This window comes from Anoplophora glabripennis, unplaced genomic scaffold, assembly GCF_000390285.2.
Source record: "Anoplophora glabripennis isolate ALB-LARVAE unplaced genomic scaffold, Agla_2.0 scaffold715, whole genome shotgun sequence".
Classification (NCBI taxonomy): Eukaryota; Metazoa; Arthropoda; class Insecta; order Coleoptera; family Cerambycidae; genus Anoplophora; species Anoplophora glabripennis.
The window spans coordinates 101,138-129,115 of NW_019416828.1; the positions used below are offsets into that span (position 1 = coordinate 101,138).

At 32.9% G+C, this 27,978-nt stretch overlaps 1 protein-coding gene across 2 annotated transcripts in view; it reads right to left on the reverse strand.

Moving 5' to 3' along the window:
- The window catches only part of LOC108913817, a 147,698-nt gene that overhangs the window by 71,831 nt on the left and 47,889 nt on the right, over positions 1 to 27,978 (reverse strand). For both annotated transcript variants that reach the window (XM_018719443.2, XM_018719444.2), the window contains exons 2-3: positions 13,755 to 14,190; positions 4,794 to 5,144 (exon numbers count right to left, since the gene is read on the reverse strand). In XM_018719443.2, coding sequence (XP_018574959.1) covers positions 4,794 to 5,144; positions 13,755 to 14,190 — 787 coding nt within the window. The remainder of the gene's footprint in view (positions 1 to 4,793; positions 5,145 to 13,754; positions 14,191 to 27,978) is intronic.

Sequence of the window (27,978 nt, forward strand, 5' to 3'; positions counted from 1 at the left end):
GAAAATCCTCATTGGATGGCAGAGACACTCACAGAAATTGAATGTGTGGGCTGGAATAGTTGACAATATAATAGTAGGGCTTTCTTCTTTGAAGGAACCCTTACAGGAGAAAGATATTTAGAATTTTTACAAAATGACCTTGTTCCATTGCTTGCAGTAATTTTTTCTAACGATAATGACCCTGATATTCCTGATGACACCATATGGTTTCAGCAAGACGGTGCACCTCCGCACTATGCGCGCCCTGTTCGAGATTTTCTGGACAATTGTTTTCCTAGGAGGTGGATCGGCAGACGAGGACCGATAGAATGGCCCGCGAGATCCCCAGATCTTACACCCCTGGACTATTTCTTATGGGACTACTTAAAGTCCAAAGTGTACGTTAATAGACCACATAATTTAGAAGAACTCCAAAATTGCATTATAGATGAAATACACAGAGTTACCCTAGAAATAATTCATAATGTGCAAGAAGAATTTCTACACATACTTGCGTATTGTCAAGAAGTCGGTGGGTGGCAATTCGAACATTTAATTTAAGTAAAAAACTTAATGAATTGTATTTGCTTGACATAGTAATTGTTATTTTTTTAATGAATAAAATTTACGTTTTCTAACAATCAATCGTCATTTACTCGAACATTCCTATGTAAGATGGCAACATTTTAATACTGTCGGATCGACAATGAAACAATCTTTCAGAATCAAGAAAAAATAGGAGGTTGCTATTTAAAAAAAATCTCGATGACGTCATTACTCGAAAACAAATGACGGTTGAAAATCGCCTTTTATGCTAAAATATGTATTTTTTAAATTAAAAATCGACCTGTTCGAGGATTTTTCCCAAAAAAAATTTGTTTCGTTTTTACTGAATTTATTCCATAGTGTAGGCGCGTACGGTATATTTTCTGACACAATGTCATGTGTGTTGTCAAAAATTCATGTTTCTTTTTGTCCGCGCAAAATGCAGTATGAAGAACTACACTAATTTGTTACCAGGTACTTACTAAAAAAAGTAGAATTTGTTAATTTAATTTTGATATTTGTGTCAGTCTATCCAATTATCCGTTTGAAGTTCGCTTTGGTATATTTTCCATATATAGTTAAAATATTTATTTTATTGAAAATTCCCCAATGAACACATGCCACAGAAATTGGATATATAAAATGTGAACAATTTTCAGTATTCTTTCTAATAAAGGTTGGAATTTCTTTACGTATGCACATAATAAAATGTTTTTCTTTTCTTTTGATAAATGCCCACTATTTAGTGGGTCTACCTACTTGCGATGACATCACTAAATTTTTTGTTCTTGATATAGATGTAGGTAAGATTCATAACAACTGTTATTATAAAAAATTAGAACTTATCTTCTCAAAGTGCAAAACTAATTGAAATTTCTAAAGCGAAATTGAAAATATTTTAGGGTATTTTATAACATAAACGGGGGACAGCTGAAAGACAAATACAATAATGAGAGCTGGGATATAGGGGTTAAGTGAACCTTCCAGTCAAGATGCCAATAAATACTTTGTAATAGAGTTAATAAGGAGGAATGTAAAAAAAAATAATTGTTATTTAAATACTTCGACAGTCAGACAGCGTCAAGGACAATCAACTCATATCAGATCCAGCTAGTAAGAGATTGTTTGAGTGAACTTCCAGGTACTTTAAGTATAAAAGGTCGGACTTTTTGAGACGACAAGAATGAAGCTTTTATAGCACAAAATTAAATTTAATATTGTATTGTGCTAGAGCTCAAAGACAAATACTGGGATACCTATATGGTGTCAAGTAAATATTACAGCCTCGATCACAGTGATGGCCACTAAATAGTGTGCAGTGGAGTTAATAAGGAAGAGTACATTCTCTCAAAAAACGAACAGTTGGATTGCGCTGATGTCAATCAACTCAACTCATGTCAGATCCAGGCTGGTAAGGGATTGTTTGGATGCTTTGATGACTATCGGGAAAACGAGGCGACTGATGAATTAATTAAAAACAAATGAAGTAGCTAAAACGGCCATCGAACAGACATCATCGGACATAATAGGACGCAGCAGACTCGGAAAATATTTGAGTAATATCGGTCCGGCAGAAGACACACCGTGCAACTAGGAAGAAGAGGACACCACAATCCATGGATTAGGCAATACAATGCCTTTACAATCTATCCGCAGATAATTTTATTGTGAATCACATTATTCCATATCTTTTTAAATATATACAGGGTGTTTCATAATGATGTGCAAATATTTTAAGGTGTTTAGAAAGTAGTTTTAGGGGGGGCGGGAGTACTTCCAATATATTTTTTTGATTTGAGCCGCCCCTGAGAAAATATTTAAATCTCAAAATGGCCGAAAAAATTACCTTTTATTTTTTTTCACGAAAACGGTTAAACTTAGAAATTTGAATTTTGGTACACGATAACAACTAGTTGAATGGTATTTTTTGGTAGTCTATTTTTTTCTGGTTTATGTATTTGAATGAAAGAAATTAGGATCCCTTGGTTTTATTTCTCTCACAACTTTTTTCTACGTAGCCAATTCCAACAAGAAACTTTTTTTACTCTTCCCATATTTTCGCATACTGAATGGTTTACGAGCAAAAAAATTAAATTATTTTTCCTTGACGATTAGGTACACCTAATAAATAAGTTACCAAAAACAATCGTAATTTTTGACATGCTTTTGCAAAAATTCTTTTTTAGGAAAAGCTAAGCAAATATGAACTAAAAAAATAAAAATAATAAAAGCTAATTTTTTCGGTCATTTTGAGATTTGAATATTTTTCAGGGGGTCTCAAATCGAAAAAGTGTATAGGAAGTACCCCCACTAAAATTACTTTTTAAACACCTCCTTAAAATACTTGCGCACAGCACCCTGTATATTTTTTCATAACTAGCGACAAATGTATATATAATGTTTCAATACTGACAACCTTAAACTCTAATTCATAGAAACTATTTATTATCACTTGTATTCTATTTTCTTAAAATAAAAGTGAAAGATTTTTTATATTATAACAGAATATGGATTTTTATTTACATCTTTCTTTTTGCATACCTACTTATCAGTGTTGCGTAGTAAGTAACACCTTTTCAATATAATATCGAAATTTGTTGCATACTAAAAATAATGAAATATTTACACGCATAACCAAATTAGATACCATAAAGGGCAAAGCACCATTATAACTGCACTAACAATCAAAAAGCCCCTACACATTTCTAAATCCATGCTCCAACGCAGCAATCAGCTAATCGTGGGATAAAAATGTAATTACAATAAATAGATAAAGGATATAAAGAAAAAGTCGAAACTCGCCATTTTGAGCCATGAAAACAAACATACCATAATTGGTATAGATATATAATTTTAAAAGACCTCTATTTTTATGAACTTATATTATTATGCATTCCTTTTATTCAACCCTCAAGACGATGCGGCTACTTGCCAAATGATTGTCAAACGTAAACAAACGTCATATCGTGTGGATGCTGCACATCGATGCATTCGAAAATGTATATTCAATTGCCAATATCCATGACAAACTTTGTGTTATTTTGGAGGAATAAATTGCAAATATTTGATATATTTATACGTATGGCGAATTCTGATTCAGATTCAGCAATGAAAGTGTTTGTGCTCTAAAACGGAATTAATTTTTTACTGTTAGAAGTACGAATGACTACATATAACTATTTCTCATATCGATGAAACGTTCCATTAATTTATTTCATATTTTAACAATTCTATACCATGAAATTTAACTAGCGCCTAGTACATTTAAAAATATATGATCTATTACAACCCGGCAATATCTAAATGGCAGGTCAATCCACTATGTAAAAGATTACCAGTAAAATTTCGGGGTATTCGGAGGTCATTAATTTTATTTATTGAATTCTAACTCCCAAAGCTATGTCTCTATGCTATGTACTATTCGATTGCAGTGATATACTGAAAAAGATCATAAAGACACTCGGTTAGTGTTTGTCTGTAGACACTGCCATTTGTTTTGTAGTTAATTTAGTTCAATGATTTACCTGGCAAGTAGAACGTGTTAGACAAGACTGTCATGCAAAAGCGTAACAATAGTAACTTTTACGCCTCAAGAGTATTGTCTTTATCATGGTGAACAGGTCTTAAAATGGAAATTGGAGAATATACGACAAAATCAGCAGTTTACCAGATTCTTTGCATGTATGGCAATTAATTTTGGTTACTGGTCATGTTTGGAACCAAGAAAATTCTCAAGTTTTATTTTACGGGAACTGCATACTTAGCGTTTCTGTAAGACACATTACCTCAAAGTTTGCTCAAGAAAGGTCGCGATGATTTCATTTCTTGGCGCTTGAAGGCATTGGACTTCACTCCGATGAACATCTTTTTTCTCACAAAGAGCTTGACACGCGCTCAACCAAATAATATAAGTGAAGAACAAAACGTAGCCCAAGCCCTCGATAATGCAACATATTTTGTGACCAATGAGAGAAATGCAACCCTATTCATGCAAACCCTATTCGTTGATTCGAACATGTTTATTAATATATTTTCATTTTGCAATATTGAAATATATAACAAAAAATAAACTTACAAGATATCTAGGAAATATAATCTAAAAACTGAAATGGTTAATTAGGAACAATTAAAACTATTTATCAATTAAAGGACACGACCGTTAGCAAAATGTGAACAAATCTATGAAATATGTCTCAAATTTTCCGGTAACACGTAATCGCTCAAAATATGCTACATTATAGTTATATATGTTAAAATATCATTCCTACCTCTCTGCGTCACAACCGCCTTGAGTTGTTCCTCCAAGTCGTGCTTGGTGGAGAGAAGATTCTCCAGGTCTTCCTGTAACCTGGAAGTGTGCACTCTTCCAGCGAGAACCTCTGCTTCCATCTCAGCCAGCCTGTCGAGAAGTAGGTCGCGCTCCTGACGAAGCTGCCGAACGTCATCGGCGGAGGAATGGAAGAGTATCCTTTGGAAATTGCCTTCTTGCCGCATGGTGCCTTGTTCGCGGATGGTTCCTTGTAGTGCCTCGGCTTCATCTTTTAATCGCGTACCCTTTCGATGGATTATGTCTAATAGGTTCCACAATTCGTCTTCCACCTCGTCAGTTTCTGCTGCTCCTGGAAAAAACAAAACTGAATAAAATGGGACTTTTAAACACAGGACTTTACATTCAAAAAATCACAGAAAATTTATGGAACTGGCACGTCTGGAGACAGCCTACACTGTAAGAAAATTGGACTTATTTTCACTCAATTTCACTCAAATTTTTCTCTATTAGTTTTGAGTACAATTAAATTTTTTGAGTGAGACTATCAGTTTTAGTTCAAATACTCAAAATGTACTCAATAATTTCACTCAATGGACTCACTCTGTATCTTTTTGCTTTCACTCAGACCGATTTATTTACAGTGGTCGTTTTCTTTTGGTTCTAACTATTGACGTTTTTTGGCCTTTTTGGCCTTTAATAAAATTCTTTCATCAAAGTATTATACATCCTTGAATTTAAAATTTAATGCTGCATCTAGATAATTGTGCAAAAATCTAATATGGCGTCCGTAACAAAATCAAAAGTTGGTTATGAAAACATAAGTAGTTGCAATATTGCTTTTATAGTGCCAATTAGATTATAAAACCATGCAGTGCCTATATCAGATGAAATTATGCAAAACAAACATGGAATAAAAATATAGGATGTGGTACCAATTCGCGATTAATTCACAAAATGTACACGAAAAAATGAAATAGCACTCTCACATGTCACGGTAGATTTCATTACCTTGATTTAAAAGTGAATACATATAAATGCCCACACTGCCATCTCCAGGCGATTTACACATTTTCGAACATCATATGTCACCAGCTTTTGAAAAGGTCACAAAAACAAACTTTAAAAAGCAATGGAAAATATTCATTGTAAAAGTTAACAAATACAAAACGAGGGAGTATTTGTATCATTAATATGAAACGTAGCACATATTATTAAATGAAAATTTGTTCGAACAACTTCCACTGAAACGGCACCCGATTAACTTTTCAATCACGACTGATTTTAGTGGCGTTTCTGCTTCTGCCATATTACAAAAGCTTCCGTAGCAATTCAGGCAAAACAAATTAATTAATTGTGTTGATTATTGGCGAAGTTACTTTTAACCTTGTGTAATTGTTTGTATACCCAGTGTAAAATGGCCCCGTCACTGGCGGAAATCGAATGAAACACAATGCGGTGTTACCTTTTACAACGTTCAGCGTCAAATGTAAATATTTAAAAATCGTCTGAAGCGAAAACATGGGTTAGTATAATTTTTAAGTACTCCTACGTTTCCCAAATTCACTTGATTAATTCTAGGTCAATTAAAATAAAATAGTTCCAATACAGATCAATTACATACAAAAACCAACACACCAGAATGGGAACAAATAGATTATAGATAGACAAGGCGAAAATCTCGCATTCGTGGGAAAAATTTTCCGACTCGATTTTTTGCATATTCATATTCGTGAGATGTTCCTTAACATGAATCAAGATGATGCCGACCGGAAATCTGGTGCCCATTTGTTTAAACAAACTTTATTTAAACAAATTGTAAAAATTGGTTTTTCACACTTAATTCAGATATAAAACATAAGCTGACGAAATAGCGAATCAGCGTATGCGAGAGGCGCGCGCGCGGTTCATAGCGCTTTATTAACAATTAAAAAACAAGCTTTAGAATAATCCGAGTCCCAAAAACTCTTCAGCATCTTGTAGGGGGATGTTTAAACTTTAATTTAGGTACCTGGCAACATCAAAAATAACAATTTTTAACCCGTAAATCGGCCGTTGAAAATCGTCATTATCGCATTTTTAGCAAGTTAAATTGTTTATAACTTCAAAACTATCAATTTTAGAAGCATAGTGCATAGGAACTTTTTTATTTCTAATGTGCCAAAAAACCTAAAAGTGAAAAAACCAATTTTTACAATTTGTTTAAAAAAAGTTTGTTTAAACAAATGGGCACCAGATTTCCGGCTGGCATCATCTTGATTCATGTTAAGGAACATCTCACGAATCTGAATATGCAAAAAAATCGAGTCGGAAAATTTCTCTCACGGATGCGAGGTTTTCGCCTTAGAAATATGATTTATAATTTTCACAAAACGAAAGGATGTCGAGTTACTCCGACATAATTACAAGAAAGGTTAAGGGCGAAATTCCAATTTTCTGGAAAACGTACCTCCCTATACACCATTATTGAAAAACTGGGATTCAGGTGGCGGAAAACTAAAAACAATCGATGGGTGCTAATAGGGAAAACTGATATTCGCGTTAAATATTTACTTAAAAAAAACGAGCACGTGGCTTTGAGGCTCCCACCCTACCATCCTAATTTAAGGTGGCCATATCCCTGGCCGAGAAATGGTGAAATTTCTGGCATTTTTAGGTACTGAAATCTTGAAAAGTAAAACGTGTACAACAATAGTAAGCACAATAAAATCCTTGATGTTTTGTTTATTCATTGTTACCATTTAAATTTACCCAAATAAAATAATAACTAAAAAGAGCGTTTGTAAAACATGCGTTTTCTGTTATCCTAACCCCACATTTTAAGAATTATTTTCACGTACTTATAAATAAAAGTAAACAATTTTATATGTAGGACTAAGCAAGTAAATGTTATAAGAATATTTACATGTGGTTATATATAAAAAAGTTAGTATTTTCGTAGATTTCAGTACCTAAAACCTTGTTGGTTTGATCGTTTTTTGCACCTGTTTATTCGTTTTACTGCGGCGTCTTTGAAAATACCCAGATGGCATGACATAACATTCCTATTATTTGATAAGCTTTAGATTATTCAGTTATTAAATGTTTGAAATTATTTGTCTTTGTGGAAAACACTATTTAAAGAATATGGGGTCCTTAAATCCGATTGAACTGATATGGGCTCAAGTTAAAAACAATGTAACAAAGAAAATTGTTTTATTTAAACTAGAAGCTGTGAAAACTTTGACTATGTTACTTATGTAACTAGATGTTTCTTTGTTTATTCCTTTTTTTGTACTAGCGTGTATATAAATGTATTATCTTCTGATATATGTCTTGTACTGTACTGTACTGCAAAAGAAATAAAGACACATTTCTGAAAATAACGCGGAAAATTTCAAGGCATGCCCCTGCAGCTGTAAACTGTTACAGTAGTTCCGATAAGAGAACTTTATTGGCTTATTCTTTTCTTGGAATTCTCTCAACAAATATTGTAGGGACTGTAATAACTTTTGTTAAAAAAATCTGGAACAAAGTCAAATTTAAAATAAAAATGTATGATCTTTTGAAAGAAAAATTCTTGCGAACCGTTTTATACAATTTATGCATAACGTAGACTAACTATAAAATTTTGCTGATGTTATATAGAACTCTTTAACGATTCATTTCAGTCTTCTTTCATCGAATTTTGTATAAATTGTTTGTTACTCATGGTTTCCCATTTTTATCCTTTCACGTTAACATAGAAAATAAATGGATCTGATACTCGGAAGTAAATAAATTAACTCTATATTTACCTACAACGAAACTAATTCCTACAAAGCAAATCCGATAATGTTTAATATCCTCTTTGGACTTGTCCCGTCTGATCTTATCGATTATTAATTATTTCTTGTCGTAAAAGCTTTGTCTCCGCTAGGAAATCCGAGTTAAACTAGAGAGAACGAATTTGAAAGGTAATTTAATTTTAATCAAATTTCCTGCTGCTACAGGTGTCTGACGGACAAACTAATACATATCTTTTGATAAAGAAGAAAAAGAAGATCTGCGTTTTTTAGGAACTTTGTTCTTATAATCATCAATCCATACATTATTGATTTATATTTAATTTTAGACATGGTATTATAGCGAAGTTGGAACAAATCTATAGAAAACAAACAAATAAAAACTACAAGCTTTTTTCTATGTTTTCTGCCAATAAATAGTTATATATTCTTATTTATATGTAACGAGCGTTCAAATAAAAACGTGGTCGAAGTTGGTTCTGACACATTGGGCGTAGGGAGTAGCTTATAGCGACCAACTTAACCTCATTTCTCAACGAGCTGTATAGCAGCTGTCAGTTCCAATAACGTTAATGACTATATAACTTTATTTTAAAGAATAATCGTGGTAACAATAACAAACAATTAAAGGAGCTGCGGAAAGTGTCCCCCTCCTTGTTATAACAATAAATTAAAGCAGCTGCTGAAAGTGTCCCCCTCCTTGTTCCAAGCACTTTTCACACCTGTTCCTCAAAGAATTAAAGACATTTTCTAAGATGCTCGGGGTATTGTTAATTTCACGAATCTTGTCTATAAGTCGAGCCTGCAGATGGTTTAAATCAGGAATAGGCAGTTCAAAAATAGTGTTTTTAAGGTAAGGCCACAAAAAGAAATCACACGGCGTAATATCACATGACCTCGGTGGAAATTCATGTTCAGCATTGAGACTTATTAGTCGATTTTGGAAAACTTCCCTCAACATATTCATCGTCTCGCCTGCCGTATGTGCCCTTGCGCCATCTTGTTGAAAGTAAAAGTTTGTAATTTCGTTTTCTTCCAGCTGGTTAACAAAAGGAGCGATAATTTCTTCTCTATACCTTTGCGCAGTAAGAGTACCATTAAAAAAAATAGGTCCATAAATCCTCCTTCGATTGAGAGCACACCAAACTCCAATTTTTTGAGCGTGTAGAGGGCCCTCGACAAAAAAGTTATCTGGTTTTTCAGAAGACCACATTCTCATATTCTGTGAGTTTACGTAACCACTTAAATGAAACCAGGCTTCATCAGAAAAAAAGGTGATATTATGAAGTTCACCGTAGTTGTTTAAAAACCATTCACAAAATACAGCCCGTCGCGGAAAATCAACTTCATGAAGTTCTTGCTGACAAGTTAAACGATAGGAGAACAAACGCAAATCTTTTTTTAACACTGTGTGGCAGGTACCGACTGATACTCCCACCATTTGTGATAAAACACGTACAGAAGTTCTTGGCGCATTTTCCATTATTTGTTGGACATTTTCTTTTAATTCTTCAGTCCGCTTTTTAGGTCGGCCGCTTCCTTCTTTTCTTGTTACACTGCCCGTTTCACGAAAAACATTAACACAACGCTGAACTGCACTTTGAAAAATTTTGTACTCAACAACGCCGGGAAATTGATTTTGAAATTCTATGAAACATTCCTCAATAGAATACTTCCATATTCCATCAATCTTGCGTCCATTTCTAAAGTAGGACTCTATGATAAACACTTTTTGTTCTTGAGAAAACACCATTTTAAACGCTTTTTAAAACGAAAATATTCAAATTGATAGCGGCGATATAGCGCTTTGACATATGACGTTTAAGTTCATTTGCTATATGCTAGGCCCTACGTCCAAATTTTCAGAACCAACTTGACCACGTTTTTATTTGAACGCTCGTTATTAATTACAAATACAATCTATGTATTTGAACCGATTCCTGAGGGCTCCAAAATCCTCCAGAAATAAATATGAAACACTGTTTCTGATCACCACAACAATAATTGAAGATATAGACAGTGTAGTTCCTTCATAGTAGTTACTATTTTGTACTTCTTGAGTTTGTTCGTAGCACTCTTCATCAGAAAAGTCCAAAAACCATATCAACGTTAGGAATTCTTAGCATCGAAATAAAAAGAGCTGAAATTGAATCATATAGTACCTTCATATTATCTGATATCGTTGGATGTTTTAGTAAAGTTAGAATGTCAGAAGGATTCATCCTAGCCATCGAGAAGACTGATGAGTTAGAAAGACAAGGACAGCCCTACAATATCTCGAGCCCCCTTGCAACACTGGTGTCTATACGTGGCAATTGAAACACTCACGCTAAAGAGGTAAGCCAATAAGTTCTCAAATGAACCATCGAAGAGGAGTTGTCGACAGGCATACTTCATCTATCTACTGCAACCAATGTGGCAGATAAAGAAAGGTTGCTGAGATTGCAGGTCCAGGAAACATCTGAGTAACATTCCATACAGTTTCATTCCATACGTCTACAGTTTTTCTACCTATCTTTAATTTTAGGATAAACTGATTTTCATTTGTGTAGATATATGTTTTTTTGAGTTTCAACTGAGAATGGTTAAATTCAAAGAAGAAAAAAAGAAAATGTATAAACGTTCTAATCAGAAATGGTCTATCCCAATCTAAAGATTCCCTGCGATATGAAGTAACATTGTTTTGACAGTCGCATCCCTTCAAACCCCTAATTCCCATACTACTTTGTTTAAATTTTTAATTTTACACATACGTAAATGCCATGAGGGAACTGTATACTCGTAGTTACCATGTTTAAAGTTTATATCTTCTATAATTCTTGAGTAACTGACCAAAAGCCTTGTTTCATGTCCATTTGCGAAATACTTTTGGAAAAAAAAATTGAACTCAATTTTTTTTGTACAATTTGTAAAGAATCACTCCTGAAAGTCGCTGTTAAGTTTGATAATTTTCAGACAGTTCATTATGTACATCGACCGGAATACTATTACTTTTGATAAAATAACATTTTAAATTTTTCAGACTCGTGTTTCCTTTTTATTTATTTTCTAATAAAATTTTTCTGTGGTCTATTGTCGTGATACATTAAAGTAAACTGGACTATTATTATCATTACATACAGGGTGTTAAAAAAAGAGTGTAAAATATTTAAGGAGGTAATAGTATGAACCAAAATAAGCAGAAAAGTCTCAATAAACATGGGTCCGTAAAGTAACGGTTGCGGAGATATGGAATGTTTTATGTTTTTTAGCCCCTTTTTTTATTTTGCAAAAACGTTGTGTATTTTCTTATAATAGTTGGTTGATGTTTAGTGAAATAAACAGTACGTATTTGACAGTTGTTCTCAGTGCACAAGTTTTCTTTCGCTATGGCTGGTTACTCTAACGCAGAATTAACAGACATGCATTTCATGTATTGTCGTGCTAATGGGAACGCCACCGAAGCGTGACGTCTTTATGTTGACGTTTATCCAAATCGCCAGATTCCTTCACAACGCATGTTTGGAAGAATTCACCAAAGATTGCGTGATACCGGTTCCTTGAGCAAACAGTGCCATTTATCCGGAAGACCAAGGTCGGTATCCACTCCTAGAGCAGAAGAAGAAATTCTAGCACTGGTAGAGCAGAATCCAGGTACGAGTGTGCGGAGAATATCAGCCGAGGTAGGAATTAGTGGTCCTCTTGTTTGGAGAATCCTTCACGAGCAACTGCTTTATCCATACCATGTGCAACGAGTACAGGCCTTAAATCCAATAAATGATCATCAATCATGTTTGGTTTTTTGCCGCTGGTTTCTACGTCATGATGCTGAAGACCCTCGTTTTCTTGCAAACATTCTTTTTACTGATGAAGCCGGGTTCACAAGAAATGGAGTGTTTAATTTTCACAATACGCATATTTGGGCCGACGAAAATCCTCATGCTCTAATAGAATCTGGACATCAGGCACGTTTTTCATTAAACATTTGGATGGGTATTGTAGGTGACAGGTTTCTAGGTCCTGTTGTTTTACCAAACCGATTAACAGGCGCTGCTTACCTCAACTTTCTGCAGAACACACTGTATGAGTTTTTGGAAGACATTCCATTGAATCAGAGGCAACAAATGTGGTTCCAGCATGATGGTGTTCCAGCTCATCTTTCCATGGCCGTTAGAGAGCATTTACACCAAACTTTTCCACATAGATGGGTAGGAAGGGCCGGACCTGTTTTATGGCCTCCAAGATCTAGATTTCTTTGTTTGGGGATATTTGAAGACATTAGTGTATGGTACTCCTGTAAATAGCCTGGAAGAGCTGCAGCTACGGATTAATCAAAGTGTCAAGAAATCCAAACCAAGGAGGGTGTTTTCGAAAGAGTTCGAATATCGTTGAGACGAAGATGTCGTGCCTGCTTGAAAATGGACGGAGGGCACTTTGAACATCTTCTGTAACTTTGTTTTTTGTTTGTTAAAAGCTTCCTTTGTCGGTTTATTCCCAATAAAATAAAATGTTTGAAAAACGAATAGTGGTCCATATCTCCGCAACCGTTACTTTGCGGACCCATGTTTATTAAGACTTTTCTGCTTATTTTGGTTCATACTATTACCTCCTGAAATATTTTACACTCTTTTTTTAACACCCTGTATAACTGACGCATAATAAAAGGTTATATTTTAATATTTTCCTTTACCCCTGCTGGAATATTTTCAGTTATTCAAACTTGGTAAATACATTTGCTATTTCCTTCTCTCATTCAATTTTGACATAATGTTCATATCCAAAATTCTAGATATTTACATTTTCAAGTAAATTTTATGTGGAAAATAAATTTATAAAAAACTGATTTATCGAGTTACTACTTTTTTTTAAATAATTCTCGAAATTCTATATTACTGTTTGAGCACTGATCAAAAGCATTATTATTTAATTTTAGAATTACGTTACCAGTAAAAAAAACAGAAAATAGTACTTTTTCATAGCTCGTTATACAATGTTCTTGTCGATTGCGTTGTTGTTGGTTTAGATTTCTTGGCTTTTAATAGACATATTCCTCAGTTCTTCAGAAAAAACTGTTTCAAAATATCTTTGAAGAAGAGAGCTTCTCTTAAAATGTTAAGAAATCTAAACCGACGGCAACCTGCCTGGAAATTGTGGAACCTATGACAACTGTCAAGGAAAATTCCAACCACGTCCTTTACTAGCAAAACTAAGTCAATTACCTGCAGCTGTGGAAGGTGGAGGTGCCGTGGACGAAGCGCTGTGCGTCTCCTTACTCGACGTCTCCGTGCTAAAACCGGAGTCCTGAATAGCCGTATCACCGCTTTTCTTACTACTTCTCGTTTCGTCCTTGCTGCCCAACTTCTTCCTAACCCTCACTCCAGGGGTCCAGTCGCCAGGCCTTATGGAAACGGGTATGTTGGAGCTGTGGTGGTGATGCGACGTCATCGTCGAGGGATTGGAGGTGGCCAGTTTACTGCGCAGGTTGGGGAACGTCTCCATGACGAGATCGCGAAACTCGAGGAGAGCTCCGACCTCATGCTGAAGCTCCTGCAGGGCCACCAAGGACTTGGCCTGCTCGCTGATGAGGTAGTGGAACGGCCCGGCCGGTTGGCGCAGCTGCAGGCAGTCCATGCCGGGGCCCACTGGCTCACCGCCCTGGAATAAGATAAGATTGATAAGAAAACATTCGTTTTAAATATTTTTTTATATCAATAAGGTCATAACTTTATGATACATGACGTCAGTAGGTCATAACATTTAAAATACGTTATCTAGATTTTGTGTTGTGATTTTTCAGTTTAAAAAGAAATTCTAAATTTCTTAAATGTCAATTTAAAAATGAATTGCAAAAAGTTTTATATCCCCCAGTCACTAGCTATATTTTGTTCTGCAAATCTCGAAAACATCTCTAGCGCACAAATCGTTTCCATGAGCTTTAATTAAAAAAACAACTTTCTTTTCAAAATTGACCTAAAATTTTTTTTGTGTCTACATATTCGAAAATAATTTTTAAATTTTTTTTTTATTTATTTCGATATTTTACATTTTTTGGTGAAAAAGAAAAACAGATTTTTGCGAAAAACGAACTTTTCATTAAAAAAAACGCAAAAGTTATTCTTTGATTGATTTTTAGCAAAAGTGACAATTTGAATCATTCGGATTACAATCAACGAAAATATCCTTAATCTATTCATTATTTGTAAAGTTATCTCAAGTTTAGCGAAAATCCTTAAATATGTAATTTTTTTCTTTCTTTAAAATAAGTCTTGCATCGATTTTTTTTTATCAAAAAACGATAAGAACGTCTTCAAATCCTTGCTTAGATTTTCTGCACGATCATTAGCTCTCGAGTAATTTATTATCAAAGCCAAAAAGGTTTAAAAACTTAAAATTATATATTTCCATTTCCTAATTATTTTTTTTTGCCCAGTATGCATAAATAAATGCTGAGTTTATTATTTGTAAGTAGGCAGTCCTTGTCATGTATATATAGGTATACATTATGCTATGTGACCGCTCGCACAGCTGCTTGATTTAACCTATAAAATGTCGGATGAAGAACAGAGTCGGTAAAGAAGAAAATTTGTGACCAAAAGAAAGTATGAGTGCTTGAGAATTAGAACAGAAAATTGCAAAAGTAGGAAAAAAGCCGTTGAAGAGAAGATTGTGGAGCCAGAACCTCCGCACACCGTTCGAGAACATGAACTAATAACTAATCCACATGGCAAAAAGCATGCACTGCTTTTTTTGCAAAGAACTTTTACATATTTTAGATTATCTACAAACTGCGATCAGGAAGTGATTCGCATGGAAAAGTTTAAATATGATTTATTTACATACATAGGCAGCATAAATAGCATACTACTATGATGCACTTCTGTGAATACAAATGTTCCTTATAAGACAACGGTTTAAAGCGACTGCATTTATGAAAGTATATACAATTTGATTACCTAAAGATATAGGATTTTTTTATCATTTAATTTTTGTGACACAATTAAAAATGGTTTATTTATTTTTAACTGTACAGTTAGTAGAGTACATAGGTTTACCTTTATTTAGGTAGTAGCTATTAATTGAGTTATGTTCTACTCGATGGTCACTGAAACTCAATACATTCCTATTTTTATTTTTATTTTTACAACGAACAACACTTTCATTTTCATTAAACACCTCCTGTACGACGTTATAGGGCACAGAGAGAGACTACCACTTGGTAGTATTCACGATATGACAGTTCGATATGTTGGTGCTCATGTTGTAGTTCTCCATTACTAATGACTTACAGATATTTAGAAAACAATTGCTGTTCTTTCAGCTGAAGGTAAATTTATAGCTCACGTATATGATGGATGTTACAGGATTATATATATCTCCTCTCATGACACGTTAACAAGTTTCTGTAGACCGTAAAACCTAATGTTGTTTTAGTGCTATTTATCTCAATCTTGAAACAATGAACTCCATATAACGGCAACGCCAACGACTACGATTCCATGGTTGGAGAGGTCCTCATTCGACATGTATTACACGTAGATCGCTATCCTTTTGGAGCTAATGCTATAAATACACCAATGATCAAGGCAAAATTACAGTTGCAAATTTAATTAACTATAAGTCGTAACTGTTTAATAGCTGTAGGTGCACTAATAGATTACTATAAATTGAAACAGCATTTTGTCTAACAAAGTCCAACATTCGTGTAGATATTGCTCGGTAAAACACGTCTATAGTAGAAATTATACTACATAATATTTCATTCATAATATTTTTATGCTACGATGTTTAGAGAAAATTAAGGAAGTGGTAAAACATGGTTAGTCTGGGAATGTGAGAAGAGAATATAAGCTTACATTCCGAATTTTATAGAAAATCTATGCATGGATTAAGATACAATTATTTTTATGAAATTGTTTTTTCTGGAATTTATGGGTTAATTATTCCACTAAGTATTTGCGTTGTTCTAAAATGTAATATAAAAGTAAATTATATATAGGAAATATTAAATAAATAGTTTCGTTGTTCATAACGAGAATTTTAACTTAATTTTAGCAGCTCAAGAAAATGCAATATTATCTAAAACATAATATAAACTCATTTCTTAATACAAATAAAATGTAAATTTATTCACCCTGCGTGCCAGACATAAATTATACTTCAGCACTTCATTAAGACGTACCTACATATTATTTTAGTTAGGTAGACAGATATTGAGCTATACAAAGTTCGCCTTATGTAGCAATTAAAATGAATAAATTCATAATGCGAGATATTTGTTTTACATGACGTCATGTGTGACAGTGATGACGTCATCGATGTTTTTTAATACAAATGTAGGTCATGCGATATATCTTTTGAAAAGTCTTGTAAATTTCTATTCAATCATATCAATGAGTTTAGTGAACAGAATTTTGTATAGTGCCAAAGAAAAAACTCAAATATTACAACAAAAAATGTATTTTTGACAACCCAAGTTACAACAGAACTTCAAATTGAGGACCTCTGAGTGACAAAGACTAGCAGTAAACTCTACTTGAACTGTGCCTATAATGCCTGAAGTTATTTGTGCACTTTTAAAAATAAAAATTATCCTGTTTCATGATTTTTGTCCAAAGTTACCGATTTAAAAAATAATGAATGTATTCCTTGCATCTGCATCATATACAAAATAATTCTGTATCTTGAGCAACTTATTGCAAAATATATGATTTCTGATTTGGCTGTAAAATTGAGGAAAATTGGTAAATATGATGTAGGTATAAATCACTGAAAGTGGTTTTTGTCAACCTGGTACAACAGTAATCCGGAAAAAGTTATACTATATCAAAAAATATTTTAAACTCCATTTTCGGATACATATATTTAAACATAGATGATGTTACTTAGCAATATTGCTAAGTATTTCAATGAAGACGTTGTTATCTAAGAAACAATCAAAGGTAGTAAAAAATTGTCCTTCATTTTGTTTTGGTTATTTTCATTCATCTGAAAGATGAATAAAAATTTTTATCTAATACAAATTACTTATCAAATAAGGAAGTGTTGAAAAAAAACATGAATGAACTTTGATCGGTAGCTATGTATTAAGCAACAAAATAAAAATTAACATCCTTCAATAATTCTGTGAAGAAATAATCGTTTGCTTTTAAGGATAAAAAAACGTACATATATTATATTTATAACTTAATTACTTATTAAAGATTTAGTAATATCATTTTATTTTTGCTTTGTCACCTTTGTCAATAATTTGCCCAATGCTGTGTAGAATTTTTCCCGCTGTTTTAAATATTTCTATTATTTTTTAAGAGAACCGGCACTCGCACTAAAAAAAAATAAGTTTCATTTTGCCTTAAGGGGGCGTTTATATGGGCAATTTTTTGTTCAGCATTTTAGAAAATCTAAGCAAGTTAGAAACAATAGATTTGTTTCTGCAGGAATCTCAAACTATTTTCAAACTATCAGATACACTCGACCACTTAAGTTGTTAACGTAATTGTTTATGTATATTGTTCACGAATCGATTGGCCAAATATCTCTGATAGTTTCAAATCAATCCTCAACTGCTGCAGAAACAGACCTAATATCTCTTCATTATACCAGTTATAATGTTTTTTTCGGGTTATAATAATAAGACAACCGCCAATACAGTGTGTGCCATTTAACACTCCCGCTGCCAGTATCTCCGAAATGAAGAAATTTACATTAGTTCCGGAAACTGGGGTTGTTAGATCCCTCGAATAGCTTCAAATTGCAGTTAGAACTGTTAGTTCAAATCTTTCTGTATAGATGGCGTGGCGATACTAAAAATTTTTTTGATTCTTGGAAAGGGGAAATGCAGTCCATCTGAAATATTGTTAAATTTTGAATAATTTTTGTAATATAAAGTTTTTCTCTATATTTACTTGTTTTCGAGATATGTCGACTTCGATATGCAATGTATGATGTAACAGGAAAATTTATTATTTTCTTTAAATCACACTAAGACAAAATATTATTTTAAAATATTTTTATAATGGCTTTATTCACACTACATACTAATACTCCAGTCGGCAGAGGCCGAAAAGTTACTGTTGGTGACATTTTCTTGACAACTCGGAAATAACTACACAGGTCTACTTTAATTAATGAGTATAATAACAGGCTAATTTGCTGACAAAGTATTTTATCAGGAAAAAAGTTATTAACAATTCAATCGTGAAACTGTTTGAACTGTTAGTTCAAATCTTTCTGTATAGATTTGCCATTGTATTATTTTTGTTTCTTGTAGTTGATCATTCTTTTTTATGCAATTTATTGTTTTTTAGTTATAGTCCAGTTGGTAGAGGTTCGGCGTGTGTCAAACCTTGATAACCCGGAAATAATTACACAGGTCTACTTTAAATGATGAGTACAATAACTGACTAATTTGCTGACAAAGTATTTTATCAGGAAAAAAGTTATTAACAATTTAATCGTGAAACAAATTTTTTTTAGTAGTTTTCTTTAAATAACTCAGCGGGATGACTTTGTACGAAAAAATGCTTAGGACATGATTTTGTTCGTAATAAAAATAGCTACAAAATGGCGGTGGTCCGATTAGGAAATTTGCAATAACAAAGTCGTGAGATTGAAAAAACGGTTTAAAACGCCAATTTTTTTAAGTTGCTGTAAAAATGTCAATTATAAACAAAAAGTGATAAAACTTTCGAAAACTATAATTCAGTATATATGCAATAATGACGCTAAAGCCGAAAATCAGGAGAGCAAAACTTTTTGTTCTATAAGGTGTTATACATTCATCGGCATCTGAAACTCGAAACTTTGCCAAATTTGTTCGAAGCTTTGCTGACACTTGAAATTTGGTACACACATAGTGTAAATATGCAGAAACTAAAAGCAATTTGCAAAATTCAAGTATCTTCATTTTTGCAGTTTTGGTAAGGTTTTATACGTCACCCTAGTTTTATACGTCACAGTTTTTTTAATTTTTAGACGTATATTCATGTATATTTATAAAATATTCCATTACGGTAGATTAGTCAGCATAATTACTACAATTTAAAAATATATATATTATCATCGTTTAGATCCTATGCTACTTAACATTTTGCGCCTGTTAGCCGTAGTCGTACATTATTCAACATATTAACATAAAACAAAATCGTACGTGTGGGGTAAACCTTTAACTTTAAGTAAACAATTATTTAAATTTACTGTTGCATATTTCTAATAGTATACAATCGCCGAAGAGCGGAGCTCGCGCTCGAAAATGAAAAGTTAAAGGTTTACCCCACACGTACGATTTTGTTTTATGTTAATATGTTAAATAATGTATGACTACGGCTAACAGGAGCAAAATGTTAAGTAGCTTATGATCTAAACAATGAAAATATATATTTTTTTAAATTGTAGGTAATTATGCTGGCTAATCTACCGTAATAGAATATTTTATAAATATACATGAATATACGTCCAAAAATTAAAAAAACGGTGACGTATAAAACTAGGGTGACGTATAAAACCTTACCAAAACTGCAAAAATGAAGATATTTGAATTTTGCAAATTGCTTTTGATTTCTGCATATTTACACTATGTGTCTACCAAATTTCAAGTGTCAGCAAAGCTTCGAACAAATTTGGCAAAGTTTCGAATTTCAGACGCCGATGAATGTATAACACGTTATAGAGCAAAACATTTTGCTCTCCTGATTTTCGGCTTTAGCGTCATTATTGTATATATATTTTACTATAGTTTTTCGAAAGTTTTATCACTTTTTGTTTATAATCGACATTTTTACAACAACTTAAAAAAATTGGCGTTTTAAACGGTTTTTTCAATCTCACGACTTTGTTATTGCAAATTTCGTAATCGGACCACCGCCATTTTGTAGCTATTGTTATTACGAACAAAATCATGTCCTAAGCATTTTTTCGTACAGTCATCCCGCTGAGTTATTTAAAGAAAACTACTAAAAAAATATTTTTTCACGATTAAATTGTTAATAACTTTTTTTCCTGATAAAATACTTTGTCAGCAAATTAGTCAGTTATTGTACTCATCATTTAAAGTAGACCTGTGTAATTATTTCCGGGTTATCAAGGTTTGACACACGCCGAACCTCTACCAACTGGACTATAACTAAATAACAATAAATTGCATAAAAAAGAATGATCAACTACAAGAAACAAAAATAATACAATGGCAAATCTATACAGAAAGATTTGAACTAACAGTTCTAACTACAATTTGAAGCTATTCGAGGGACCTAACAACCTCAGTTTCCGGAACTAAAATAAATTTCTTCATTTCGGAGATATTGGCAGCGGGAGTGTTAAATGGCCCACCCTGTATATTCAAAATAAGGAAACAAAGCATATTTTTAATTCGTATGTTTATCTTATGTTTCCTGAATTTTGCACGCCTGTTGAACATACAGAAATCTCGTACGGTACTATGAACATATCACACCCAGCAGAATGCTTTTAGGAGACTATTAACACATGCATTAACCAAATTATTGAGTATCTACAAATTTGCTGAACAAAACGGGAAAGGTACATTTTCTGATGTTTACATGTTCTCCGTGATCTTTCAATGCGAAAAATTTGCTCTAGTTTAGCGTTACGTCAATTCCCTGATGGATCTACTTGTTCTATCATTGTCTTACAAAAGTGCGATTTCTTGTAGGTATATAGAACTAAATCACCTAGAAGAAAGCAATATATTGACTTTCTGTAATTCAATCGTTATATTGTTAATTTTTTGCAAAACTATGTATACTGTCGATATGAATAAAGGTACCATTTGTCATTTGAAATGCTGGACAGGAAAAATTCGAAAATGTCACTTATTTATACATTTGAACCAAAGCTACTGAGTCTAAGTGGTTCAATGGTCTTTTAGACATAATTAAATAACTATTAACAACCTCTTAAGAGAACATTAACTTGGATAATTACATCTATTAGCAGATTTGCTGATGTTCAACTCCGTGGGTGGATGTAGGTGCCTTGTTTCGGTGAAGCATCTCCATATTACTTACTTGACTTTTTAACGTCCGTTATCTTCCCTTATAAAGAAAGCTTTATTATAGTCTGATGTCCGGAGTTTGTTAACTAGGAAATAATGGTCGATCGTATGAACAACCCTGCCGAGATGATTTATTCATATACTTGAGAACTTATACGTTTTATCCAGTAACCACATTTAACAGTCGGTGGGAGTACTGGGCGAATAAAATATGGAGAAAACAATATTTATCATTTTTGCCTGGGCAGAGAGAAATGTATCAGTGTGGTACCATGTGGGTGGGCAAAGGTGACTGACCAAATATATATGTTATATAGACTAATTAATATTGCCTTTTATGGAAACTGTTTCATAGACAGATGTTTTATTAAGAAGAGTATAATTTGTTTAAGTGAAGTTCGAGGTTATATACTTTTATGACAAATTTTACACATTTTTTGTTTTGCGACTAAACCATTAAGTACATATTCCTTTAGATGTCATTGTATGACATATACGCGTATTATTTTGTTGCTAGGCTACTAAATGTATGACATATATGCATTACTTTATTTAATTTATATATTATCTACAGGGTGTCTGGGAAATACGTGTATAATGTTTGACAAGATTCAAATAATCCTATTTAGGCTATCCAAAAGTGACTATCGATTTCAATTACTTTTGAGATGTGAATTTCTAGACTCAAAAGAAGTTTTTTTATGTAATCCAGAACAATTTTTAGAAAGTAAAAATTAAAAAAAAACAAATATACTATTAACTCATTATTTTTTTAAGAATAAACTCCATTTGGAAACTTTTTTGACTAGCATAAATTTAGTCACAAAAAATAATTTAATAATTCCGTTCGATTTAATACATAACTTAATTCGACGAAAAATAATTGAACTTCGTTGTTACTGGAAAAAAATAATACCATAAATTTCAATGCACCTCGCAAAAAGTAATCGTAGGATATTAAAACAGTAAACGAACAGGCTACCTTGATGGAAGCATTGGATAAACGGCGTTAGAACCAGCAATAACCGAAATGAACGTCTGTGCGGACCTAGGGGTTCCGATAAAGTGTCCAACCCCACATAGTCTAGCTCAAGAACAGCAAAGGTAAGTCAAAGTTTCTCAGCTAAGGCTAAGGAAGTGCAATGTAATACGTTACTCCGCCCAAAATTTGTTCTTCGACCTCTTCAGTTGTCCTTGTGCTATCCTCTATCCACATGACTTCCCTTAAAACTGACATTTTTTAATGATTGTTTAACTCTTGTTGACAAAAATAAAACTCAAGGCTTCTGCTACCTTACTGCACTTAATGAAGTAACAGTGTTCGAAAATTTCGTTAGAGTCAAAGAAGTTTCCAAAGGAGGGCAAAAAAACTTTAGGTGAATGAAGAAATTCACTCCTAAAAATGATTAAAAAAGTTTGAAGCCTTTGGTTACAGAGATTCTGGATCTTGGTAAGTCGAGCTAAACAGGATTATTCTGTTGTACTTGCATTTTTCTAACACCCTGTATATTATTCTTGACACCTTCAGAAATAGTAATACTGCCGGTGTTCCTTATGTTATTACACTCAACAATTGTGTATTTGTTTCTACCTCTGCAAGAAAAATCTTTCTAATGCACCAGCTCCCAAAAACTAAATCAAAATTCAATATTTTCTATACCTAAGTAAATCAAAAACTGACTAGCCTTTAAGACAAAGTTATGCATTACGTAATCCAAGTTCTAAATACGACTTTCTCTGATATAATTTAACGACCCAGCTATTTGTACCCACTATTTCATTTGTTTGGGCTTTTAGTTAATGTCTGTTTGTCTGCTTCTCGTGATAATATAATTAAGAGAAATGTAAACAGAAATCGAAACAAATGAAATTCTCTTAAATCAATTTAGCTCCAAGGCAAACAAATACAACTTTATCGTCTTTATGGTTATTATCATTAAATTTGAACATCTAAAGATGCTTATGCAATTGAGGAAAAGCGTTTTCGATAAATCTTTAACAAGATATCTTATGAGCTGTATACTGTGCTGGCAATATTATTTGTCGTGTTAACATTTTTTGCAAGTTTTCTATTAATGCGATAGTTATACTTAGCTGTTTTTGTAATATATTAACAATTTTGTATGTATTGTTTAAAAACAACTACCTTCATCATTTCGCAAGTCATCATACTGTATCATATTAATAAATTAAGTCAGAAAACGAGGACCGATGATCACCATCACATTAATGTTTAAACTCAAGTAGTAAGATCGAAGTGTCTGCTTTAGAGTTTACTAAAGAAGTCAAGGACGTTAGATAATAAGAATTCACAAAGTGAACGGTTTAAAGCCGAGACAAATCTTCTAACAAGGTCGTAGGATGTTTTATGTGCAAAAATTTATGTTGCTGCTGGATTTTAATCTCTACGCGAGGCTCCACGTTTGTGCTATGAAAGTAAAAATATTTATAACAAGATAGAACTATTACAATATATATATTGCCTACTTACTGTGAATAGTGTGATATGAACAAAAAACGGAAAGTGTAGTAAATTTTATACATACATAAAATTATTTCATTATTTTCATAAAAAAGATTAATATTTCAATAAAAAGGAAAGCCTTATTCCCGTAATAAGTGAGTAAAGTAACATGAGTAGGATTTTGCAACAGGACCTCTGCGGATCCATCATAGATGGTGATCAAACCTCGACCATGGTACCTTGCAGTTCAATAATCAGAATCGGAATCTGGCGCGGATACCTGTAGTACGACACAAAATTTTTATTTGCATTATATACAATTAGAGTACATCAAACTCATTTATCGTAAATAACAGATTTTCAATAAATCCATTTTTTAATGATATATCACTTATATCAGCTCGGTAAAATACCGTATTTGTTATATTAGAGGTAATCCCCGTATTCATGATGGTGAAAGACGACATGGCGCCCAACGAGGGGCCCGAATGTTCAAAACGCCAAGGGAAAATGATGGAAGACGACAATATGGTATTTGTATTTAACACATTTTAAAAGTGTTTCACTTAAGGTTAGCGCTTTATAGATTTGCTAAAGATATTAATACAAAAAATGCTTCAAATAAGTTGGGTGCAACTAGAATAAATTTGTTCTAAGCGATGCTTATATTTATTTATTCTTAAATGGAATACCCAGTACAGCATTTTTAACTCTCCATTGAATTTACTTTGTTTTGTTGATGATGTACCATCTTTTTTAATAAAGGTAACCGTCATTTCTCTCTCCATTGCCATGACACTAATGAAACTGAGAAATTAATTAATTATATAAAATTAAAAGTTAAATATTTAGTAAAATACAAAAAAGTTTTAAAGATGTAGGTAGTTAGAAAAATTAATTAAAATTAGAACAATTTTTGAAAAAAAAAGGAAAATAACTTCTACACCAGCAGGANAAAGTATCTCTGTACGTATATAGATTTGACATATCACAAATATCAAAATTTAGATGCCATAAGTAACTATTAAACTATAGCTATTTCAACATCGTCAGTCAGATTAAAAGTACCACTTATTCTCTAAACACTAGGGACTTTTAATCCACGGGATGCAAAATAATATACAACTAAAGAGTAAAGTGCATCTTTGAATGAATATAAATATACACTATATTTTTGTACGTGGTTTGGAACAACTGAAATAACTGTTAAATTGTCATATCATCAGTAAGGAATCGTTTGTTTCTTTTAGAGGAATTAAAATTTGTGTCTGAAAGATTAACAGGGACACTTTATTTCCTGAACTAAACTAACTAAACTAAACTTACTAAAACAATGATTAAAAGTGACACTTTGTTTCCTGAAGCTAAAGCACTTTTAATCCACAAAGTGTAGTTCCTCCACTACTTGCCATGTTTAGCAGTATTTTTTCATCCGGCGGCGTGGATGTCAGATCCGAACGTCAACAATTACGTTCGAAGGAAAAATCAAAGCGCCTATTAGTAATAACATACTTTCATTGTATTTCGTCAAGTCGCGGACAGTCCTGTCGGGCACGCCCATGCCCTGCGTTGTATGATGAAAAGCACTTTGTGATATCCGCGAGCTTTCTTCTCATCATAACCTAAGTTGTTAATTACCACATAAAATTATGTGATGTAACTCGAAACATGAGACTTGTTACTAGGTTCCTTCGTTACTCGGACGTTACTTTATGCTGATAGACTCCTCGGCCGATAAGTCTTCTATCACGCGAGCATTCCGAGGCGGAACAATAATTATTTTTTTTAATCGGCCTACATAAGGCTCACCGGCCGTCACGTAGTTTATCGTGAGCTTTATGCGGGTGTCTTAACTTATGATATGCATATAGGAGGATGGTCGTTTTGCGTTTCGTCTCTCTCTCTCTCTCTGTCTCTCTCTCTCTTCGGCCCCGGGGCCGGCGAAAATAACCCGCTTAATAAATCCGTTGGTTGGGACACGAATATATGGCAGAGAGCCGGGTCCGTTACGAATTAAGACTGTCTATGGGCGAATGGGCGGTTTTTCCAAATTAATATTACCGCCGACTCTAAAGAGGTTAAGTGCAGGTAATCTGTCTAAATATACGTTTTGCGCGGCATTATAGGATGATGATGAGTTGATTACAAAAGAGTTACATAAACTCCGAAAAAAAATTGGGGGGCAGAAACATTGTAAATTTTTTTTTTGTGATTTTTGAAAGGATGTAACTTTGTGAACTAAAAAAAAAGCATATTGAAGCTTGAAGATTCTAGCTTTGAAATCTTGAGTTGAACAATTTTTTGGCGCAATCAAAAGAAATTATGCTAGGCAAAAATTTTATATTTTTTTCAAAACTGCCCAAGGGTAAGAAAAATTTTTTCTGGCTTAATCAATATCACAGTCATTTAGTCTGATTCCTCAGCTTCAGTTTGATTTTTTTTATTTTCTGTACGATTATTTTATCATTGAGATATCGACTGTTGAGTGAAAATTCACTTTTTTTATCATGGCTATCTCATAAACTAATGATTGTACAGCGAACGGCAGATGCGTTTTAGAAACTTGAAACAATCCTCTTCAATGGTCTTTTGGCATGTTTGAGAAAAAATTGTTTCTGCTGTTTAGGAAAATCAACGACTACTTTGCGAATATTGCGAAAAGTACGATTGTTTGTAGGTTTTTTTTAGCTCAATACATGCCCATGAGACCTGTAAATTTTGACATCGATTTGTCGAATCGTTCTCCATTCCTGAATTGTGAGTTTTATAAAAAATTAAAGGATCAGTTTAACAAAAAAATTTTTGCGTTATTTTTTTCACAATTTCAGTTTAAATACTCGTCAAATATTGGAAAAAGAAAAACAATTTTTGAAAAAAAAAAATAAATAACTTCTACACCAGCAGGAACAATTTTCACTGGGAATAGTGAAAACATATTTACGGTTCATTCAGATTATTTAAAGATGTAGGTAGTTAGAAAAATTAATTAAAATTAGAACAATTTTTGAAAAAAAAAGGAAAATAACTTCTACACCAGCAGGAACAATTTTCACTGGGAATAGTGAAAACATATTTACGGTTCATTCAGATTATTTAATGATACGTATATTAGTGATAATCATTTCAAAATATTTCAAGACAATTGGCTCGACTTTTCTGTTTAATAAATTATATCTAAATATACATACTGTTTTATAGATTGCATAATACAATGATGCAATATTTGCAATGTGCGCAATTTTTTTTTAGGAAAGAAGATTTATTTCCCACTGTTGCTCTATGAGAACGTTTGATTCACTGATTTCATCCCTATTGATATGTAAGTTGATGACTGTAACAGTGAGCATATATTGAAAGTATATTTGTCTATACTTTTCCTTGCTGCACATCCTTATGTTGGTACCAATTAAACGAGGTAATGAGTAGAGAAAGTAGACGTCGATAGATCACAAAAGTATGTTATATGTAATGAAATCAATAATTTTTTACTTCTGCTGGTGAATTAAGAAATTTATATTCACTTACTAATGTAGCACATTCACTATACAGGGTGATTCAAAACTTATTTGAAAAATAAAAAAAAAATAGGAGTGTGTACAGCGTCAAAATGTTCATATAACTGAATATAATTTTTTGCGATCAAGCTTTTTTGGTCACTTATCATGTTTGTTTTACGACCGTAGGATGTGCTTACTGGTTGCAAATGTTAACAAAACGGTAAGTAATTTCCTTACCGTACATAATTGTCAAAATAGACATTTTTAACATCGCATTGATTTGGAATGGGTTTTCTAGAATTCAGTTTAAAATTTAATTGATTTAAAAGAAAGATGTATTTTAAATCTATTTATTGTTGTAGACATTAAATGTGCAGTTTGTACAATTAATTACTTACAGAAATTACATGTTTTTCGATTTAGAATTGTCAGTTTCGTCAATTAAGAAGGCCGTGACAACAATAAACATCAAT